At 48.7% G+C, this 22,447-nt stretch overlaps 1 protein-coding gene across 6 annotated transcripts in view; it reads right to left on the bottom strand.

Annotated features, from left to right (window-relative positions):
- map7d1a (MAP7 domain containing 1a) overlaps positions 1 to 22,447 on the bottom strand; it is a 478,390-nt gene that overhangs the window by 62,040 nt on the left and 393,903 nt on the right. For all 6 annotated transcript variants that reach the window (XM_085962371.1, XM_085962376.1, XM_085962373.1 and 3 more), the window contains exon 3: positions 14,036 to 14,104. In XM_085962371.1, the coding sequence (XP_085818497.1) occupies positions 14,036 to 14,104 (69 nt within the window). The remainder of the gene's footprint in view (positions 1 to 14,035; positions 14,105 to 22,447) is intronic.

The following is a 22,447-nucleotide window of genomic DNA, read 5'->3' as shown; positions in this document are numbered from 1 at the left end:
CTGGAGTAGGCCATCCTCTGGATAATGCGATATGGGACGGGAGGAGAGGAGATTAAACATTGCGTCTACTCACTCCCAGCACACAATGGGCTTTGGAGATACATCCAGACTGCGAGGTCACATACTCACATCAGGTTAGGTAGATACCATCGTGGTACAGAAACCATCGGGGGGGGGGGCAGGGAAGGATCCATCGGTGGGAGTGGGGGCAGGTACCATCAGGGGGAGGGAGGCAGGTACCATTTCAGGTAACTCTCCAACAAATTTTGAACAAGGCAATAAGTCACCACACATCTGGGGCAGATAAACATCTCACAGCCAGATCAGCTCAGTGCCGTTCTCAATACAGCTCAGGCGGGAGGGGCAAAAGGACTTCACTGACTGAACTGAGCATGTCTGTGGACTTGACATTATCCAGTTTGGGCATCAGAAACACTAAAGCTCTCGACCACAATAAAAATAACCCACGCAGACAACATACACAATAAACAGAAGCTCCGGGCTCCTTGGATTATAGAACGCACATGGAGAGGCAGGGGGCTCTCAGTTACATTCAATGTTTCCCCTTCTCCCTCTCTGCTAACTCATCCAAGTGACTATTTTTCACGTGCAAGTCTAGACAGTAAGTGTTGCCAAGCTATTCAGCAATGGGAAGCATCATGGCCAGAATTAATACTGCATGTGCGTACACAGCCGCTACAAAGAACACACGGACAGCAGCGGTTCAAGTGGGAGGCCCACCACCTTATCAAGGGCAAATCGGGATGAGCAATAAGTGCCGGCCTTACCAGCGACGCCCAAATCCTGAGAATGAATAAAAGTACACACACTGGGCACTGAGGCTTCACTCAGTTTTACTGTTCGTCTCCGAAACTAGAACAACAGGAGCCACTGAAGAGTTACGTCCGTTTCATGAGGACTCCCTCCCACCACAATGGCTCATCTGGCACTACCTGGTGGGGTACTGAAGCATAGCGACCAGGAAGGTCCTAGCTTCAAGCCCTGACCTGTAGAGGGGCGCTACAGTCGGAACTCAGGAGAGGCAAAAGAAACACAGCCAAGACTCCCTCTACTGATCGCTGGTCATGGAAATCAGATAGATTTCTTTTAGAAAGTAACACTTTGGGATACAGTATATGAGTAATTTGAGACATGACGTGTGGTGAGTGTAGCATGCTTGGGAGGAACTGGTGACTTTGAACCTATGGTTCCCAAAGCTCTCCTTGCATCATATCTGGCTCTGTTGTAGACCAATGGATAGAGATTGATCGCTATGATTAGTCAACAACTCCACGATCATTGTATCATGTGACTACCAGGATGGTGCAAGGCGATCTAGATGGACCGTGGTCTTTTATCATCTCGCAGTTCCTGGGTTCCTATGTATTTGAACACCCAGCGAGAGTAGAATCAGGCTCCGCTGTGATGCCCTTCACTCACCAAGGATGGTACTAAGGAGAGGTAGCTCGGGCTGCTACTGCCCATAGATGTGGCACTTCAGTTGTATAGAGCCTTGGTAAGACCCCAGCTGGAGCACTGTGTTCAGTTCTGGGCACCACACCTCAGGAAGGATACACTGACCTTGGAGAGGGTACAGCGCAGGTTCACCAGAATTATACCAGGACTTAAAGGGTTAAATTATGAGGAAAGGTTACATAAATGTGGTTTTTATTCCCTTGAGTTTAGAATGTTGAAGGGTGATCTAATTGGGATCTTTAAAATGATAAATGATTCGACAGAACAGATAAACTATTTCCTCTGGTGGGGGAATCCAGAATAAGGGGACATAATGTTAAAATTAGATCCAGGCCCTTCAGGAGTGAAATCAGGAAGCACATTTTCACACAAAGAGTAGTGGAGATCTGCAACTCGCTGCCCCAAAAGGCTGGGGGTCAACTGAAGATTTCAAGACACATATCAATCGATAGAGTTTTGTCGGGTAAGGGTAATAAGGGATATGGAGCTGAGGCAGGTCAATGGAGTTGAGATACAGATCAGCCATGATCTAATTCAATGGCGGAACAGGCTTGAGGGGTTGAATGGACTCCTCCTGTTCTTATGTCCGATGTACTCCAGCAACAGTCAGCACTTTCTGGGACCTGGAAGTGGGGTGGGGCGGGGGGAGGGAAAGAGAGGAAAATTGGCAAAAATAATTGACAGGAGGATGGGATGAGGTGGTGACTGAGGAGCCCTTCCCTGGCACAGGGCTCTCCTTCCTGTTGGTGAAACTCTCTCGTTGTGTAAATGGAGCACTCCCACAGTCAGGAGGCTGAATATCTGAAGCCGGCTATGAAGAGGGAAAGAAAGAACTGGCACCTCGAAAGGACCTCGTGTTCTCAGGACATCCCAAGGTGCTTCACAAGCAGTCAATTATTTCTGAAGTGCAATCACTGCTGTCAGGTGTGTATAACTGGGGCGTTACTGAATGATTCAAACACTTGTTAAAAACTTTAAATTCTTTAGCTCAATTTCAGATTCTCGCACCTGTCCATTAATCAAAGCCGCACTTAGAACCAGCCATCAAAAGAAACAACCCCAGATTTCTATTGCGCATTCAGAAGTGGCCGTCCAGTTTTAATTAATTGGGTAATTGGCTGAGAGAATGTCTTCGATAATGAGTTGCGTGAGAGTTTCCCTGAGGGAGTGATTCTTACTGAAGATACTCTGGTTCAGGGGGAGAGTAATGTAATTAAATCACTCGCTCAGCCCAGAAACTACAACAATCCAATTAACTTTGAAAGACCTTACTCCTGATACATTAAGCAGTGCACGGAAGTTATTTTTTCTCTATATGTACCATCCCCGTGCTCCAATACTCTTATCTTTCTCCTCCCTTACCATCTAATCTGATACTTTGGTGCAGCACTGAGGGAGTGCTGCACTGTCGGGGGCGCCATCTTTCTGATAAGACATTAAACCGAGGCCCCATCAGCCCTCTCAGGTGGACGTAAAAGATCCTACGGCACGTTTCGGAGAATAGCAGGAGAGTTCTCCCAGTGTCCTGGTCAACATCTATCCTTCAACCAACATTAAAACAGATGATCTGGTCATTTATTTAATTGTTGTTTGTGGGACCTTGCTGTGTGCAAATTGGCTGTTGCTTTTCCTACATCGCCATGGGATCTGTGAGGTCTGCCTGAAAGGGTAAGCTTGATTTAAAGTCTCATTGGAAAGAGGGCACCTCTGACAGTGCAGCATTCACTCGGTACTGCACTGAAGTGTCGGCCTAGATTTTTGTGCTCAAGCCCCAAGGGGTAGGACTTGTATCCACAACCTTCTGACTCCGAGGCAAAAGTGCTACCAACTCAATCACAGCTGATACCGTCTTAGTATCAGGGGGCAACCACACATGCCCTGGCTGAGGGCATCGGCATGTCACAGTGCTATAGCAAGAAGTTTCTAAACCACCCCGCCACCTCACTCCACTCTAATGGTCACTGCCCACCTCACTCCACTCTAACGGGCACTGCCCACCTCAGTAACGGGCACTGTCCACCTCACTCCACTCTAACGGGCACTGCCCACCTCAGTAACAGGCACTGTCCACCTCACTCCACTCCACTATTAACAGTTAATAAAACCATGTTTTGATTAATTTCTGTCCTCAAAGTCAAACATTGGAGAACAGAACACTTCACCAGTTATTGTACTCTGTGTAGATACAGAGGAAAGCTCCCTCTACATTGTCCCATCAAACACTCCCAGGGCAGGTACAGCACGGGTTAGATACAGAGTAAAGCTCCCTCTACACTGTCCCATCAAACTCTCCCAAGGCAGGTACAGCACGGGTTAGATACAGAGTAAAGCTCCCTCTACACTGTCCCATCAAACACTCCCAGGGCAGGTACAGCACAGGTTAGATACAGAGTAAAGCTCCCTCTACACTGTCCCATCAAACACTCCCAGGGCAGGTACAGCACAGGTTAGATACAGAGTAAAGCTCCCTCTACATTGTCCCATCAAACACTCCCAGGGCAGGTACAGCACGGGTTAGATACAGAGTAAAGCTCCCTCTACACAGTCCAATCAAACACTCGCAGGGCAGGTACAGCACAGGTTAGATACAGAGTAAAGCTCCCTCTACATTGTCCCATCAAACACTCCCAGGGCAGGTATAGCATGGGTTAGATACAGAGTAAAGCTCCCTCTACACAGTCCCATCAAACACTCCCAGGGCAGGTACAGCATGGGTTAGATACAGAGTAAAGCTCCCTCTACACAGTCCAATCAAACACCCCCAGGGCAGGTACAGCACGGGTTAGATACAGAGGAAAGCTCTGGGGGTTCTCTGCTTGGTGTCATTAGCTTGCTAAGTAAACCTCGCTATCGCACTTAGTTGTGCTCCCTCTGCAATGCCCCAACAATGGCTGTCACTCCACCCAACACCCTACTGTGCCAGTGTGGCATTTCTGTTTCTCACAGGGCCTTTTTGAACAAGATTGTGACTACAGAGCCAGATGATGTCACAAGATGTGATAGTTTGAGACAGTCCCACATCATTTTATTGTTGGCTCTGGGCTAGTTTTGAATGCGGGTCCCAGATGTGAAAAGATAGCATTAGAACCCACTGTGCTACCCAGTCCTTGTATTCTCCAGCTGACTTCTTCCTTAGAATTTACATCATTCCAGTTTCAGAAAGATCGGGGGCAGACTTTCCAAGCGGTGGACTGAATGTCTGACTCCTTCGTGCTTTGGTGCTGCATTCCTGTGTACACTGGGTTATGCTGACACTAACCCGTTTGAAATGAAAGGGTTACAGTCTGATAAAAGTAGCGCACTCTGAATGTAGTACAAGTGCTTAAAAGTTTGTGTGCGAACTCTGCCGATCGGAAGTTCAACCCCATCGTGTTTCACAGAGATAATGATTAAAGGAATATTTAGACACGCGCTAGTTCAGCATAGGACTCACTCACCTTCACACCTTATCTCTCAAAGAGATCGCTACTCTTCTTAGAACTATAGATGTTAACAGCACAGAAAGATGCATTTGGCCCATAATTTCTGTGCTGGCTCTTTGCTAGAGCAATCCAGAACTAACCCTGCTGCCCCACATCTCTGTATCTTCCTCTGCTTCAAATATTTATCTATTCTTCCCTTACCCCGATAGTGTATTTAAGATTTTAGGTTTAAATTTATTTATTTATTTTGAATCAATCTTTGGGATGTGGGCATTGCTGGCAAGGCCAGCATTTATTGCCCATCCCTAGCTGCCCTTGAGAAAGTGGTGGTGAGCCACCTTCTTGAACTGCTGCAGTCCGTGTGGTGAAGGTACTCCCACAGTGCTGTTAGGGAGGGAGTTCCAGGAGCTAGACCCAGCGACGATGAAGGAACGGCGATATACTTCCAAGTCAGGATGGGGTGTGACCTGGAGGGGAACTTGGAGCTGGTGGTGTTCCCATGCGCCTGCTGCCCTTCTAGATGGTGGATGTCACAGCTTTGGGAGGTGCTGCTGAACAAGCCTTGGGAGTTACTACAGTGACTTTTGTAGACGGTACATATTGCAGCCAAGGTACTCCGGTGGTAGAGGGAGAAGGTGTTTAAGGTGGTGGATGGGGTGCCAATCAAGCGGGCTGCTTTGTCCTGGATGGTGTCGAGCTTCTGGCGTGTTGTTGGAGCTGCACTCATCCAGGCAAGTGGAGAGAATTCCATCACACTCCGGACTTGTGCCTTGTAGGTGGTGGAGAGGCTTTGGGGAGTCAGGGGGTGAGTCACTCGCCACAGAATACCCAGCCTCTGACCTGCTCTTGTTGCCACAGTATTAATGTGGCTGGTCCAGTTAAGTTTCTGCTCAATGGTGAACCCCAGGATGTTGATGGTGGGGGACTCGGTGATGGTAGTGCCATTGAATTGTAAAGGGAGGTGGTTAGTGTAGTGTATGTACCCGTCTACCTTTAAGGAAACTATTGTATGTAACCGTTCACCTTTAAGAGAACTACTTTAGGTGTGGCACTACTTGTTTGGCTTCTGTATACTGTAATACCGACAGTGACCACACCAGTATATAAGTGTTGTGGCAGGATTGCTGGGGCAGATTCGCCCTGGCCTTCGAATAGTAAAGACCTGTTTGTTTGTTATTCCTGAAGTCTGTGTCGTTATTAACTGTACAACCCACAGACTTTACAGTGGCGACGAGTCCAATCGTACCCTGCGGCAAGACTACCAAAGCAACTAAAGAGCGTCGAAGAGAGGCAACCGCCCTCGTCGTTCTGCTGGGAGAAAACACGAGGCTGCAGCAATAGAAAGGAGGAAGACTTTAGCAACAAAAGCTTCCATCAGCAACAGGCACTGACTACCCTTCTACTACGGTGCGGAGTGAGCCGATCAGCAGGAAACAAGGCGGCCGCGGAGACTGTGAGTAGGGGAAAGTGTAAAGAATATCCGGAGGATAAGGGCTGTGCACTCGACCACGGTCGAGGGGGAGCGGAGCCGGTCAGAAAGTCGGGTCCAATGGCGTCGTGAGACAGCCGGACCGCGATCGGCGGGAAAAAGCCGGGCAGCGACCGAAGCCACGAAGCGCTGAGACCGGGAGCAGGCGCGGGAAGAGAGAAACTCAGCCGCAGCCGGGGAGGGAAGCACCGGACTGCGTGAGGGCTGGGAGGCGAACGGGAGCCGGGCGTGTGGGAGAGGCAGAGCCGACCAAAGGAGGCTGCGCGAGAGCCAGTCCAGCGGCTGAACTGTCCTCCACCAACGGGGTACCCAGCGCCGGTAGAGCCGAACGTGGGGGAGAGAGAGACAGAGCTGAGTAAGGGGAGCTGTGCGAGAGCCAGTCCAGCGGCTGAACTGTCCTCCACCAACGGGGTACCCAGCGCCGGTAGAGCCGAACGTGGGGGAGAGAGAGACAGAGCCGAGTAAGGGGAGCTGTGCGAGAGCCAGCCCAGCGGCTGAACTGTCCTCCACCAACGGGGTACCCAGCGCCGGTAGAACCGAACGTGCGGGAGAGAGAAAGACAGAGCCGAGTAAGGGGAGCTGTGCGAGAGCCAGCCCAGCGGCTGAACCTGTCCGTTGTGGGGAAAGCGTACCCCTTCCACCAGGGAAGAAACGCGGGAAGCCGCCATTAGGTGGCGAAGACGACAGAAGCGGGAAACCGCCATTGAAGTGGGCGGGGAGAGAAGGAAAGAGCGGGAAACCACCATTTTCGCGGGAAAAGCCGCCATCTTAGGAAAAAAAAAAATAAATAAATAAATAAAAATTGTGTTGTACCCAAGGAAAGGAAGATGCCTAAGCGGGGGGACATCAACGATTTTAATCCTGAGATAGAAGACTGGGCCACGTACGTGGAACGTATTGAGATACATTGTAAGGCTAACAAAATAGCTAAGGATGAAAAAGCTTTAACCTTACTTAACATGATGGGTGCGAAAACATTCGGGTTGTTGAAGCATCTTCTCTCACCAGCTAAACCGGCGGATCAGACTTTCGATGATATTGTAGCAGTGCTGAAGGATCACTTGAACCCCACACCATTGATACTGGCTGAACGATCCAAATTCTATGCAAGAACGCAGAAGAAAGACGAAAGCAACACGGAATACTTGGTCGAACTGCGTAGGCTAGCGGAACACTGCCAGTTCGGAGGGAATCTGACAGAGGCACTGCGAGACAAGTTCGTATGTGGATTGTCCAAAGAAGGGACGCAAAAGCGACTACTGGAAGAGAACGACCTCACACTAGACAGGGCTGTCCTTATAGCTGCATCGCACGAAGCCGCAGCGAAAGGAACGGCGGAAATGCAGCTAAAGGCGGCGGCACTCGGGGTGGACCAAATTACCTCGAGGACAACAAAATGCTATCGTTGTGGGAAGACAACACACGACCAGAATCAATGCTGGGTTAAAAACCAAGAATGCAGGAAATGTGGCAAGATCGGGCACATAGCTAAGGTATGCCGGTCAGGAACAATGTACAACAATAAGGAGTCACCACAAAAATGGTACGGAAAAGTGCAAGAGGTGACTAGGAAGAGTCTGAGGGAACAGAAGTCGGACTCACACTCCAAATGCAAAGGACTGGACAGTCTGAGAATTCACAATGTGAGTAATGAAGCTGACCGACAAACTATCTGGATAACGCTACAGATTGCAAAGGTCCAAGTAAAAATGGAAGTGGACACCGGATCGGCGTTGACGGTCATGAATAAGCATGACTATAAAAAGTTTTTCAAGCATATTCCACTACGGGATACGGAACTAGTACTACAGACATACACGGGGCACAAAGTATTCCCCATCGGAAAGATAGAAGTCAAGGTGAGATACAAGGATAAAGATCACCACCGGTTGGACCTGTATGTGTTGCCTGAGGGAGGTCCACCACTTCTGGGACGGGAGTGGATCCGAAAAATAAAGATGGACTGGCATTCACTAAACACCATGACGGTGGATTCGGAAAAAGAGGATGTCAAACCGGAACGGTTGTCCAGAATATTGGACGAAGCTAAAGAGGTATTCCAGCAAGGACTGGGAACACTGCGAGGAATTAAAGCAAAGGTTAAGATTGCAGAACATGCAAGCCCAAAGTTTTTTAAGGCCAGATCGGTACCTTACGCAATACGACCAGCGGTGGAGGCAGAACTGGAAGAACTTGAACGATCAGGGGTTCTGTCAAAAGTGGACTGGAGTGAGTGGGCCACGCCCATTGTTCCCGTCATGAAGTCCTCACCAAGTAATAAGCCAGGGGGACCGGGGAAGGTCCGTATCTGCGGAGATTTCAAGATCACTGTGAATCCGGTGCTTCACACGGTACAATACCCGCTTCCGCGGATTGAAGATATCTTTGCTTCGTTGGCTGGAGGGAAGCACTTCACGAAAATAGACCTGGCTCAGGCATATTTACAGATGGAGGTCGAGGAAGAGTCACGCCAGTACCTCACCATCAACACTCACAGAGGCTTGTATCGCTATAATAGACTGGTCTTTGGGGTAGCTTCGGCGCCAGCAATTTGGCAGAGGGCCATGGAACAGGTGTTACAAGGAATTCCAAGCACGCAGTGCTACTTAGATGACATTTTAATCACGGGAAAAGATGAGGAAGAACACCTCACGAATTTGAAACTGGTACTCACCAGGTTGAAGGAGTATGGCCTTCGGGTTAATCGCAAGAAGTGTGAGTTCTTCCAAAAACGGATCTCATACTGCGGTCATGTCATTGACCGAGAGGGACTGCATAAGCCACCTGAAAAGATAGAAGCGGTCGTGAAGGCCCCCGCTCCAGGAAACGTTTCACAGTTAAGATCATTCTCGGGGTTGATTAATTACTATCACAAGTTTCTGCCAAATTTATCCACGGTGCTGCATCCGCTGAATGATCTGTTGCGGAAAGAAACACCATGGAAGTGGAGTGAAGAATGCAAAAGGGCTTTTCGCAGAAGCAAGGAGTTGATTACCTCTGAAGAAGTGTTGGCTCATTTCAACCCAGCATTACCCCTTCGTCTAGCTTGTGATGCTTCCCCGTACGGAATTGGGGCAGTACTTTCGCACAGGCTACCAAATGGCTCGGAAAGGCCAGTGGCATTCGCGTCACGATCATTGACACCCGCGGAGCAAAATTACGCTCAAATAGATAGGGAGGCCCTCAGTCTTGTGTGGGGCGTGAAGAAATTCAACCATTACCTACAATGTAAAAAGTTCACATTGCTGACAGACCACCAGCCGTTGGTGTCCATATTCAACCCAAACAAGGCCGTGTCCACCATGACAGCACAAAGGTTACAAAGGTGGTCCGTGTTACTTGGGGCACACCAATATGAAATTGAGTACAAAAGGTCCAAACAGCATGGAAATGCTGATGGGTTATCACGCTTGCCATTGCCGATGGTGGAAGAAGCGAGTACAGTGGACCCAGTAGAGTTGTTCCACTCATCCATAGTGGAGTGTCTACCGATAACAAACTCAATGATTGAGAATGAGACAAGGAATGACCCGACTCTTTCACGAGTCTATGATGTAACGGTGGAGGGATGGCCAGCACAGAGCGAACCAACACTGCAAGCATTTTCACAGAGGAAAGAACAACTGTCAGTGTGTCGAGGAACCCTGATGTGTGGATCTAGAGTGGTGATTCCACCCAAACTCCAAAAGAAAGTGCTAAAGGAGCTGCACGAAGGACATCTGGGTGGAGTAAAGATGAAGAATCTAGCAAGAGCGTTTGTGTGGTGGCCAGGCATTGATGGAGACATAGAGGAGATCACGAAGAACTGCCTAGGATGTCAGAGGGTTCAGAACGCGCCACCACAGGCTCCTCTGCATCCATGGGAGTGGCCCTCATCTCCTTGGCAAAGAGTACACATCGACTTTGCTGGTCCATTTATGGACTCAATGTTCCTAATAGCGGTGGATGCCCACTCCAAGTGGCCAGAAGTAATTAAGATGACCACCACCACGACGGAAAAAACCATCACAGTGTTAAGGACTATGTTTGCTCGGAATGGCCTGCCGGAACAGATCTGTTCTGATAATGGACCGCAATTTGTGTCCGAAGAATTCAAGAAATTCTTAAAGAGCAATGGGGTTAAGCATTACACGTCAGCCCCATACCATCCCGCCTCCAATGGATTGGCTGAAAGGTTTGTCCAGACCTTCAAGAAGGCCGTAAAGGCCATGAGTAATGAAGACATAAGTCTACAACATAAGGTGGATAGCTTTTTGTTGGCATACACATGCGGTCACAAATCAAACTCCCGCAATGATGTTTTGTAATAGACGCCTAAGATGCCGGCTGGATTTGCTCAAACCAAACGTCAGAAGGGACGTAGAGAACCGGCAATTCCAGGGCATGAATGAAAGGGCCACTAGATCTTTCCAGATCGGTCAACGAGTTTTGGCCCGGGACTACCGTACCGAGAAATGGCAGCCTGGAACTATTGGAAAAAGGCTGGGGCCGTTGATGTACACCGTGGACATTGGGGACAATATAATAAGGCGCCATGTTGACCAAATCATAGGGTCCGCCACAAATGGGCAACCGACTTCACCACCTTACCCGGGTAATGTTGAGTCTGAGATACCCAGAACACCTACTTCCGATCTGGTAATACTGGAGTCAGCTGAACCTGACACTGTCTTTCAAGCCGAATCGACTTTGCCAGAAGCACCTACTAGCCCGCCTGGAATGACGACACCACTGCGGCGTTATCCGGACAGAATCCGGAAACCTCCAGAAAGACTGAATCTATGAACTGTCTTACATAAGCTGTATATATGTTATAATGTATGTTCACTATGGACTCAGTATGTTGAAAGCTAAAAAGGGAGGATTGTAGTGTATGTACCCGTCTACCTTTAAGGAAACTATTGTATGTAACCGTTCACCTTTAAGAGAACTACTTTAGGTGTGGCACTACTTGTTTGGCTTCTGTATACTGTAATACCGACAGTGGCCACACCAGTATATAAGTGTTGTGGCAGGATTGCTGGGGCAGATTCGCCCTGACCTTCGAATAGTAAAGACCTGTTTGTTTGTTATTCCTGAAGTCTGTGTCATTATTAACTGTACAACCCACAGACTTTACAGTTAGGCTTTCTTGTTGGAGATGGTCATTGCCTTGCACTTGTGTGGAGCAAATGTTACTTGCCACTTGCTACTTGCTCAAGCTTGGTTGTTGTGCAGGCCCAGCATGAGGGCACGGACTGCTGCATTATTACCTTGCCGTGCCGGTGTTAAAGGGACTTTGTGAGCAAGCAAGCAAACAGCCCCTCATACTGGCAGGAAAGAGAGGACAGGCTGTAGGTTGGCTGAAGGACAAGGCCTCAAATTGAATTGTTCAGTCAGCTAGCTCTCCTCAGTTCCATGACAGTCTTCAATGCTCATCAGTCAAACCTCCTGTTTCTTTCTAATTTTTTTCTGCAATGTAATGGAATTGTCACCTTTGCTGTCATTGAGTGCTGTGCACTGAGATGGTGCCACTCACTCAATCTGCTGGATATGTGGGGGAGTAAGCTACGCGACTGTGCTAAGGGTATGGCTCAAACATAATGAGAAGCTCTGTTCAATACAATCAATGAAGAACTTTAAAAGATTTAAAGATTTTAAAGATTTATTCAACATCTGCTGGTCCGATTGGCCTACATTGGGCTTCTTGGAAGTTACTTCATATTTATGAAAAATATTTTTTTTATATATTAGTTCCTGTTGCCTAATGATGTCTCTCGGCCTCATTCAGTCACGGAAACCAAGTTAAAAATTCATGAAGTGCAGCCTGCTGTCTTCGAAACTGATAAAATATTCAATGTTAATGAATCTTGCAAAGAAATCTGGAGCTGGATTTTAACTTGAGTGTTGAGAAGAGAAGCCAAAGTTATTGCAATCCCTCTAGGTTTCTTCAACTCCAAGTTAGGCTTTATATCTGCTCCATCGCTAAGGCTGACTTCTTCCATCCCTTCCTCATCTTCAGTGCTGCAGAAACCCTTATTCATGTCATCACCACTTTGAGGATCAAATGATCTCCTCGATAGGCTCCCCACCTCTACCCTTCACAAGATTGAAATCTTTCCATGGCCTCACTCTGCCCCAACTGGGAAATCTCCCTACAACCCAGTCCGTATCCTCTGACTCTGGATTACTGCTATTCTCCAATCCTTCACTGGAGAGCCATCTTTTAATCTCTAAGCCCCATCTGTTGGAATTTTGTTCCAATTCACTTGGACTTACTAGCTCCTTTCCTGCCCTCAAAAACCACTCTTTAATTGTGCCTTCAAACTTTCATCCCAAATTCCTTCAGGTTATTTTTTTCAAGCATATATATTGGACAATTGCTGCGGAAAATGGTAAAACGGTCACACTGACGCAGAAAGGGATGGTCTTTCGAGGTTGGGTTGAGACACATCATTGGAGTGAGAAGAAATAGAGACACACCATTTAGCCCAAGACCAAAGAATTGGCAAGTTGTTTTAGTATGATTGCCAACCTGGTGCCGATTCCAGGATTGGCAACTGGCTCGTTATCAGCAGCCGTGGGCACAGGGACACACCTAAAAGAGTCTAATTGATGCTCACAAAACGTCTTTTAGCAGCGGTGACAATATTGCTTTGTATCGACGTTTCCAGGAAATTAGATTCATCTGTGTGTTTCTAAACCTACCCGACCTTCACTGGGAGCCAAAAAATGAAAGGTTATCACAAGTGCTATCATTCAATTTCCTCCTCAAAGCACCAGCTACATTCCAAACATGAGCCTGCCTTAGTAAGTGACAAACCTACCACAAAGCCTACTCTGTTATATTAGTGCTGGGAGCATCTCAGATCGAACCCTCCCCTCCCGCCCCCAAATACAATTGCAGGATGGAGCTTATGATTCCTCCCTTCCTCCACCTCTCCCCTCCCCTCCCCTCCCTTCCCCCATAGACTTCTCAATACAGGAACTATCTGTAGCCTTTTGACTTCTATTCCAGCCATGTTTAAGCAACACTATAGTCGTGCCATCTAAAGCGATTTGATCATTTACACCTCCCCTCCCACCCCACCACGCCCTGACTCCACACCCCACAGCCAGTCCAAGCCAAGTAGACCAGCTCTTGTTGCCACCACGCGCAATGGCTGAGAAAATTCAGGTTTAAATGGCTTTCCCGTTGTGGGTGCAACGGTCAGGATTGATGGTGGAGCTTGACACATCACTGGTGCCCCAAATCAACTTTCTGTGACCTTCTGTCAAACGTGCTAGAATGTTCCAGAATCTCTTCATGCAGGATCACAAATCCCATCAATCATAGGTTCGGTGTCACTATTCTCGAGGAACCAATCACAGGGACCTTTGGCAGAGAGATCACCCCCAGTCACTACCTCTTATAAATTAAGCAATTACCATCAGCCTCCTGTTATCTTTATGCTTGCTAATTTGAATTTTTTTGCTTAAACAACACAATCCCATCATGATGTCATTAGTGCTGTTTCAACACTGAAATAGAAATGAGGCAATAAAAAGTTAACTCGTTGCAGCTTTCCACAGCCTCAACACTGAGACCATCCCTTGCCCCACAAACTCTCACATTACCTCAAGCAGACCAGACCCAGGTGAAACAATTTAGAATAATACTAATTCTTACCGAGATTTTTTGCCCGCTCCTCTCTGCGCTGTCTAGCCAGCCGCTGCCTCTCCTCGCCCTTCAGTCCATCTAGGAGCAGAACAAGTGAGAAGAGTTACGATAATAACTTGCATTGATGGTGTGTCTTTGACGTAGTAATCATCGCAAGGCTGTTCACAGTAGGGAGATGGGTGGCGGAGGGTGAGTGGTGGGAAGAGATGGAACATAGGAACTGCTAGACAAAAAAAAGATCAAGGTCCATCTGGTTCACCTCCTACCATCCTGGTAGTCATATGATACAATGATAATGGAGTTCTTGACTAATTATAGCGATCAATCTCTATCAATTAGTCTACAACAGGCCCAGGCATGACACAGGGAAAACCCCAGTGGTGAAGCGCTTTGGGAACCACAGGTCCAAAGTCACCTTCTATCCTCCCAAGCATGCTACACTCACCACATGTCATGTCTCAATTTACACATACGCTGTATCCCAAAATGTTTCTTTAAGCAGAATTTGAGTTCCTCAGCAAGAATCAACTAGGATCAGTTCCAGCGACATGAGGTCATCTTCGTGAACAAGATTCTTTGTGGGCAACTGTTGGCTCCTATTTCCACTGAAGTTGTGAAATCCAGCTTCTTTCTAAGCCACTTAAATAATTTGATTGTACGCATTCTGCACAATTGGAATCAGGAAGCCGAGCCGGCTTCCAGTAATAATGAATCTAGAGTGACTATTTTAGCCCCTTCCGCCTGGTGGAAATGGTGCAGCAGGGGTTAAAACCTGGTACTTTCTACCGTTTGGATACCGCCCATGACTGTTTTAACACAGAGCGATTGACGTTTCTGCCTAACTCGGGCAGATACCCCAAAATATAAGCAAATTGGGGTCCTATTGCTCAGATAGGAGCCTGAGGCACATTAGACAGCTTACTGAACAGAGCAGGAGTGATTTTCCAGGCCCCACAAGGAAAGTTTGGTACACTGCAGCCCCGAGCTCCCCTTCTTCCCACCTGTGAAACCCTGCCAAACCCTCTCTCATGATTTCCCTGAGTGCCAATGGACTTTTTGTGGGGCGGCAGCCAGCCAGCTGGCTCTTTACGCCCATTCTGGGCAGACAGCTGGCTGATGAAATGTTAGGAGGCCTGGCCATTAAGATTGACTGGGCCTCACCCAGCAATTCCCAGGTGGGAAGTCTGGTGCCTCTCCCCTGCCTGCTGCCCGAGAGTTAAAATCCCTGCTTCATGTTCACCAGGACTCTAGTTCTAATGGTGACCACTGTACGAGTTGGAAGAGATACTCATTGACTGTTGCTACATGTTTAGATGCTGACTAATGCATTGCCAAGAGAATTGCCTTCTAAAATGCTTATGCAGTGCTATGAATCATCCACACTTCATGGTATTTGAAAGTAAGTAAAATGGTGTTGCAGGAGTACCATCTATATTTCAAGCTTGGATTCCCAAAATTTGTGGTAATTGGCAATTTGGATTATCTTAACTAACCTGATAGAATTCTTTGAAGAGGGAATGGAAAGAGTAGACAAGGGTAATGCAGTAGATGTCATATACTTGGATTTTCAAAAGGCCTTCGATAAAGTACCACACGGTAGGCTTATGACAAAGGTTAGGGCATGTGGAGTCAGGGGGAAAATAGCTGAATGGATAGCAAATTGGCTAAAAAAAATATAGAACGCATAGAGTAGGGGTAAAGTGTAGTTATTCAGATTGGAGGAAGGTAGAATTCGGCGTTCCACAAAGATCTGTGCTGGGACCACAATTATTCATAAATTGCTTTAATGATTTGGACTTTGGAACAAGTAACTTACTATCAAAATTTGCAGATAATACCAAACTGAGGATATAGCTAACACTGCGGAAGAATGCAACACAATACAAGAAGACATTAGAAAAAACTTACAGACTGGGAAGTTAAGTGGCAAATGAACTTTACCATGGATAAATGTGAGGTGATGCACTTTGGTAGGTAAAATAGAAATATCACCTAGACCTTAGAAAATAAGAAACTGAATTGGGTAGAAGAGCAAAGGGATTTAGGGATATAGGTCAACAAATCATTAAAAGCAGTATCACAGATCAGCAAAACAATTGAAATGCTAACAAAGCACTGGGATTTATTTCCAGGGGCACAGAATTCAAAAGTAGTGAAGTTATGTTAAACTTATATAGGACTGGGAGTACTGTGCACAGCTTTGATCTCCATACTATAAAAAGGACTGGGGAACGTGCAAAAGAGATTTACAAAGATGGTACCAGAACTGAGCTATTGGGAAAGATTGAACAGGCTGGGGCTTTTTTCTTAGAGGTGACCTTGATAGATGTCTTTAATATTATAAATGGGTTGGACAGGGTAGATTTAGAGAGAATGTTTTCACTTGTAGGAGAATCCAAAACTAGGGGCCATGAATACAAGATAGTTACTAATAAATCCAATAGGGATATAAGGAGAAACTTCTTTACTCACAGAGTGGTTAGAATGTGGAACTCACGACCACAGGAAGTGGTTGAAGCAAATAGTTTAGACACTTCTAAAATGAAACTAGACGAGTACATGAGAGAAAAGGGGATATAAAGCTATGCTGAAAGGCTGAGGAGGCAGATGGAATGGGAGGAGACTTGTGCGCAGTATACACACCAGCACAGGCCAGTTGGGCTGAATGGCCTGTTTCTGTGCTGGATATTCGATGCAATTCTATCTCATTGGCATCTGAATGAATCAGGAGTGGAGGGGTAAAAACCATGGGACACTGACCGGGAGTAGGAGGAAGACCCCAGGGAGGTGGCAAAACGTGGAGCTGAAAATTTTGAAGAGACTTTTGATGGAGAGAGAGAGAGAGAGAGAGCGAGAGAGAGAGAGTGAAGTGCAGGGAAGTGATGGTTGATGTTAGCAATGAGGGTTGAGCAGGATCCCTTTGGTCAGTTCCATTTAAAGGAGTAGGACCCCACGTGCGATGTGACTGGAACTGGACTATAAAGAGCAGCTCCAGGACTTGGGAAGCGCACTGCCTCGCCCGCCGTTCGGATCCGAATTAAACCAGGACAGCGATCACGTAGGCAGCTCGACACACATTTAGCTTGGCTCAGAGTTCCAGGAAATAAATCCCCCTCCCCAAAGAATTCCTTTAATAGATCGGAAGTGGGTTAGGTACGGCAGGAAGAGCTTATTTAATATTTAGTTGCTAAAATAACTCAAAAGCTTTTTGTTTTAAACCAAGCGAAGTACAAGAGAGCAAGGCTATAAGATCATGTGCTGCAATTGGATAAAGTTCTGCTATTTGCAGCCATCTTGAAGTACATTTGAGATGTGCTCACAGTGAACAGCCCTTTCTTTAATACTTACTGTCCCGGTACAATAATTGGAGATGGTCCCTTTCTAGTCCTCCAATGGCAATGAGCGTGCAGGTGAGACAGCTTCCCTGCCCCCCCACCACCTCCCTCTGGCCCTCCACCGATCTCACTCAGCCTCTGGAACAGTGTCAGAATGGCCCAACTCACCACAGGCAGCAAAGGTCTGCTCCAGGCACCTCGCCACAGTCTGGCGGTGGTGGAGCGAGCAGGTGGTTAAGGTGATGGATGTTTTAAGTTACTGTCGTTGTTGTGGATGAGTTGCCTGTCAAGCGGGCTGCTTTGTCCTGGATGGTGCCCAGCTTCTTGAGTGTTGTGGCAGCTGCACTCATCCAGGCAAGCGGAGAGTATTCCATCACTTTGACTTGTGCCTTGTCGGTGGTGGAGTCAGGAGATTCTCTCCCCCCATCCCCCCAGTATAGATTTCCCAGCAACAAAAGCATCTTTGGAACATTCTAGAATCCGGGGAAAGAGTCTCTAATGAAACCTTTTGTCTAATGTTTTCAAGAAAATGAAAATATAAAAGATGGTGCTGAGTCCTATTTTATTTGATCCGTTCTATGGTATGGAAGGCTCCCTCCCGCTCTGGTTACCATGGAGCTGTTTAGAAGGATTTTGGTTTTATCCTAATTGCTTTGCCTCTCCTTCTCCAACAGAAATGTGCATTGCCTCTAATGTTCAAAGCAGAGCTTCCAAAGTCCTATTGTACTCAACGGAGATGGATTGAGGACACCAAAAAATTGGACCAGACGAATAGTGACAATCGTTGTCTGCTTCAATCCACGTTGAAAGCAATGGGTACACGCAGCCTGCAGACTAGGCCGCAGTGAGATATGGCAGCATCCCCTCCGCTCTGTGCCCTTGTCTGCTGAAAACTTTCAGACAGGGAGGCTGCTGCTACGGCAACACTATCAATATGGATGTCTTTGACACACGGAGGCCATATTCACATCGACATTACCAGGCAAGGAAGCGGTTGCCATGGCAACGTCCCCAGACCACTCCCGTCGTGTCGCACCGTCACCGCTTTGGCAGCCATGGCGAGATAAAGTCCAGAGCGGGGCTGCCGACTATGGAATCCGCGGTTTCAGTGTGCCGAAGACTTAGCCCAAACTCTTCTGAACAAGGTCATCCAGCAGAGACTGCTACTGTGAAAGCAGCTAAACTGGCCACCCATCAGTTACCGAGGGACATCATGTGTCAGCAGGAGCAGCGTACAGGTCAGGAAGAGCTAAGGGAGGGAAAATTCAGTTGCTTTGCGTCTCCTGTTAGCGCCCTAAGAAGGTGTTAATGAGGCGTAAAGCAACTAGCGCCCGGGCGCGGCGATGTTTGCGCCGCTCACGAAATTGGCCAGACATTTTGCGGCGGCGCTAAACACTACCACCACGATCTCCTGCACCCGCAGATCGTGACGTCAGTCAAGCGTGTAACGCCCCGGTCGCGCCCCGGACCAGATATTGAGTGATGCTCCCTGCCTTACCGCCTGCCGCTAGCAACAACAGGTTTGAGGGGAGCGTTTTGCAGTCGGGAAGGGACTGGGGGAGCGCCATTTAAAGGCGACCGCTTCCTGCCTTTTTTTGTCGGCGACATTTTTGCACCACGCATTCTGAGAGAGAGAGACTGACTTCTGGAGAGATTCAACGCTGTGTGAAGGAGTTTTGGATACTGAGCAGCACTTTGCAGGTTCATTTTGATTTGACCTTCCTTGCATCAATTTAGAAGAGACTATGGGGGCTGCACTCTGAGCTCTTTCCCTGGGCCTCTCCATTGTTCTTTCCAGATTTGATGTACAGGTCTCTTCAGGCCGAGATTCAAGGCTGCAATGAGCAGGATGTGGATGGAGAGCAAGATCGACCCTACCCTTTAAGAACTGGCCGGTGCCAGTGTGTCTGTGTTCCATTGCTGACTGACATCACATGAGCTTCGCCAGCGCTCTGAGGTAACACATCGCTCCTCGGCGTTAGTGCCTTAAGAGAGGTGTGTAGCGCCTGATTTAGCGCTCCAATCACCTCCAGGGGCGATAGAAGCCAAGTTTGCAGTCGGAGGCGATAATTAGCGCCAGGCGCTAAACTTTGCGCCCAGCCGATAATTGCGCCCCAAAAGGAGCGATACCGAATTTCTCCCCCAAGGTTAGTTAATTCACCCCAGTTAATGCACCTGCTAATGGAGACACTGCAAACTCATTACAGTTCTCTGATTGGACTGATTAAAAGGGATGTTTTGGTTGAAAGGCTCATTTATACTGGACATAGAACTTGCTCGACAAGGAAGTGCTCGATGAATCCACAATAATGGATCACATGTCATCATCAACAGGGATTGAATGCAGGTACAGGATATACTGTATAAAAAGCCAACAGGTATCACAGAGCCACAGAACCACAAGAAGGCTGGTATCAACCTGTCCTCAGTACCCTCGGGCAGTGTACCCTGGATTCCAGCTCAGAGGCTAGGTGGGTGACCACTGGGTCGGAGAGCCCGACGGGCTTTTCAGAAACCCCAATCTGTGCCAGGAGGGATTGCCAAATGGGACTGGCGATGGAAAAGGTGGCTCTGCTTGGCGCTGTGCCATGACAATATGGTGAGAGCGGGAATCGAACCCAAATTACTTGGGATGAGAAGTGGAGTGGAGTGGAGTGGAACACAACACGTCATGACTGGTAGAGTCAGATATAAGGGAGAAAAGCAGAGACTCTGTCTGGCAGAGAATGCAAGAGTCCAACCCAATCCACTGCTGCTGATCAACTTCTTCTGGATCTTTTTGACCACTGCGGTGTCTCTGATCGTTAGTTAGAGAGGGACAAACAGAAAGGGAAATGTTGGCCAGGCACTGGAAAAATGTCCTGCTCTTCTTCAAACAGTGCCATGGGATCTATAATGTCCATTGGAACCATGAGTTGAGGCCTCGGTTTAACATCTCATTTACAGGACGTGATAGTACCTCTGACAGTGCAGCACTCCCTCAGTATTGAACTGGAATGTCAGCCTATAATATGTGCTCAAGTCACGACAAGGAGGCTTAAACTCTTGGGGCTAGATTTTCAGTATAGGCAGTTTTGGGGCGCTAACCTTAGCGCCCGCCCGAAGTTAGCGCCCGCCCCAAAGTAGCGCCCCGTTGCCGGGAATTCAGTGGCTTCGCCCTAAGAGGTTGGTGGAGCGCTAAAAGAGGCGTTCCACTACTCTCTTTAGGCGCTAAGCCGGCGGTCCAGAGGGATAGCGCCCAGGCGGGGCGCAGCACGGGTGCGGTCATTTTTGCACTGACAGCAGACCCCGTGGTGCCGACCAGCTCTTAAAGGGGGAAGGGACGAATTAGTCTGCTGCCACGCCCTGCACACTGCAGCCTTGCAAAGAGGCCTCAACACTACTGCTCAGCCCCAGGGAGTCATGGCAACGCCAGAGAAGGCCCGTCAGCGTGCCCTGCGCTTCTCAGAGGGTGATCTGGACATAATGGTCACAGCTCTGGAGGTGAGGCGCAAGATCTTGTTTCCAGACAGTGGGAGGAATCCAACCCACCACGACTACACCAAAGCCTGGAAGCAGATCGCCCAGAGGGTGACGTTCACCGGCGAGGCCCCCAGGACCCACACACAATGCCGTAAGAAATACAACGATCTGACCAGGATTGTGAGGGTGAGTAGCCTTTCCAGTCTCCTCCTCATTCTTGCATGTACACCTGACATGATGGGCAAAGGGACCTGAAAGTCCTTTTGGCCAGCCCTCAGCCAGCAGCATTGGGACAGTCATGAGCATCAAATGGCCATTCGGCACTCTACACTTTGGCCAAGCTATTCCACCATGGGAGGCAGTGGACAGTACATCAGGGCTTCACTCTGTCCAAGCTATTCCACCATGGGAGGCAGTGGACAGTACATCAGGGCTTCACTCTGTCCAAGCTATTCCACCATGGGAGGCAGTGGACAGTACATCAGGGCTTCACTCTGTCCAAGCTATTCCACCATGGGAGGCAGTGGACAGTACATCAGGGCTTCACTCTGTCCAAGCTATTCCACCATGGGAGGCAGTGCACACTACATCAGGGCTTCACTCTGTCCAAGCTATTCCACCATGGGAGGCAGTGCACACTACATCAGGGCTTCACTCTGTCCAAGCTATTCCACCATGGGAGGCAGTGCACACTACATCAGGGCTTCACTCTGTCCAAGCTATTCCACCATGGGAGGCAGTGCACACTACATCAGGGCTTCACTCTGTCCAAGCTATTCCACCATGGGAGGCAGTGCACACTACATCAGGGCTTCACTCTGTCCAAGCTATTCCACCATGGGAGGCAGTGCACACTACATCAGGGCTTCACTGCGCACTTACAGCCCGTCCTTTCTCTTGCAGGCTAAAGTAGCGTTTAATCGCCAGGCCCGTGCCAGGGGTGGCCGCGCCAAGCTGCAGAAGCTCACTCGGCTGGAGGAGCGCGTGTGTGTGCTCATGGGAGCACGTGTGATTGTCCCCACAGCGTGCGGTGTATCCGACCCTCCACTGCCCGGCAATGGTAAGGACCTCGCCTTTTGGCCCTCTCGCGTCGCACTGGCCCATCCGAGCTACCTCCTTTGCCACTGTCCCACCAATGCGCTGAATCCCACCAGTCCTAACTCCCTCGCTGACGCCGTCTCCTCACTCTGAAGCTACTCTTGTGCATTCCTGCTTTCAGCTGGTGACGACCAGGACCCTGAGGCTGCCAGTGACAGCACCTCCAACCAGGAGGAGGAGGAGGAGCAAGCCGGACCTTCGGGGGAACAGTCACGTCCCGCAGGAGAGGAGGAAATGCTCGACACCTCCTCACTGGACGAGTGCCTGGAGGAACTGTCGCAGGGCAATGCAGCTTCTGGGACCAGTGGCGTCCAGCCACCCAGCAGCCGTGCGCGTGGCCCGCGGCCTTCCCCCCAAAGGGGGGAAGGATCAGAGGGGAGTGCTGCTGCTCGGCACACTCGCCGTCACCAACGCGGCAAGGGTCCCCTAGTTCGGCCCCCTCCTCCCCAGCGGGAGAGTCGCGACTCCAGTCCGGACACCTTCACTTCGGAGGAGGTGCGGAAGCTCGATCAGATGGCCGACGACT

This window comes from Somniosus microcephalus, chromosome 20 (assembly GCF_052327205.1).
Source record: "Somniosus microcephalus isolate GS21.2 chromosome 20, FLI_Smic_1.0, whole genome shotgun sequence".
Taxonomy (NCBI): Eukaryota; Metazoa; Chordata; class Chondrichthyes; order Squaliformes; family Somniosidae; genus Somniosus; species Somniosus microcephalus.
Note: the sequence above shows the minus strand (reverse complement) of the source record. Positions and strands in the feature narration are given on the sequence as shown.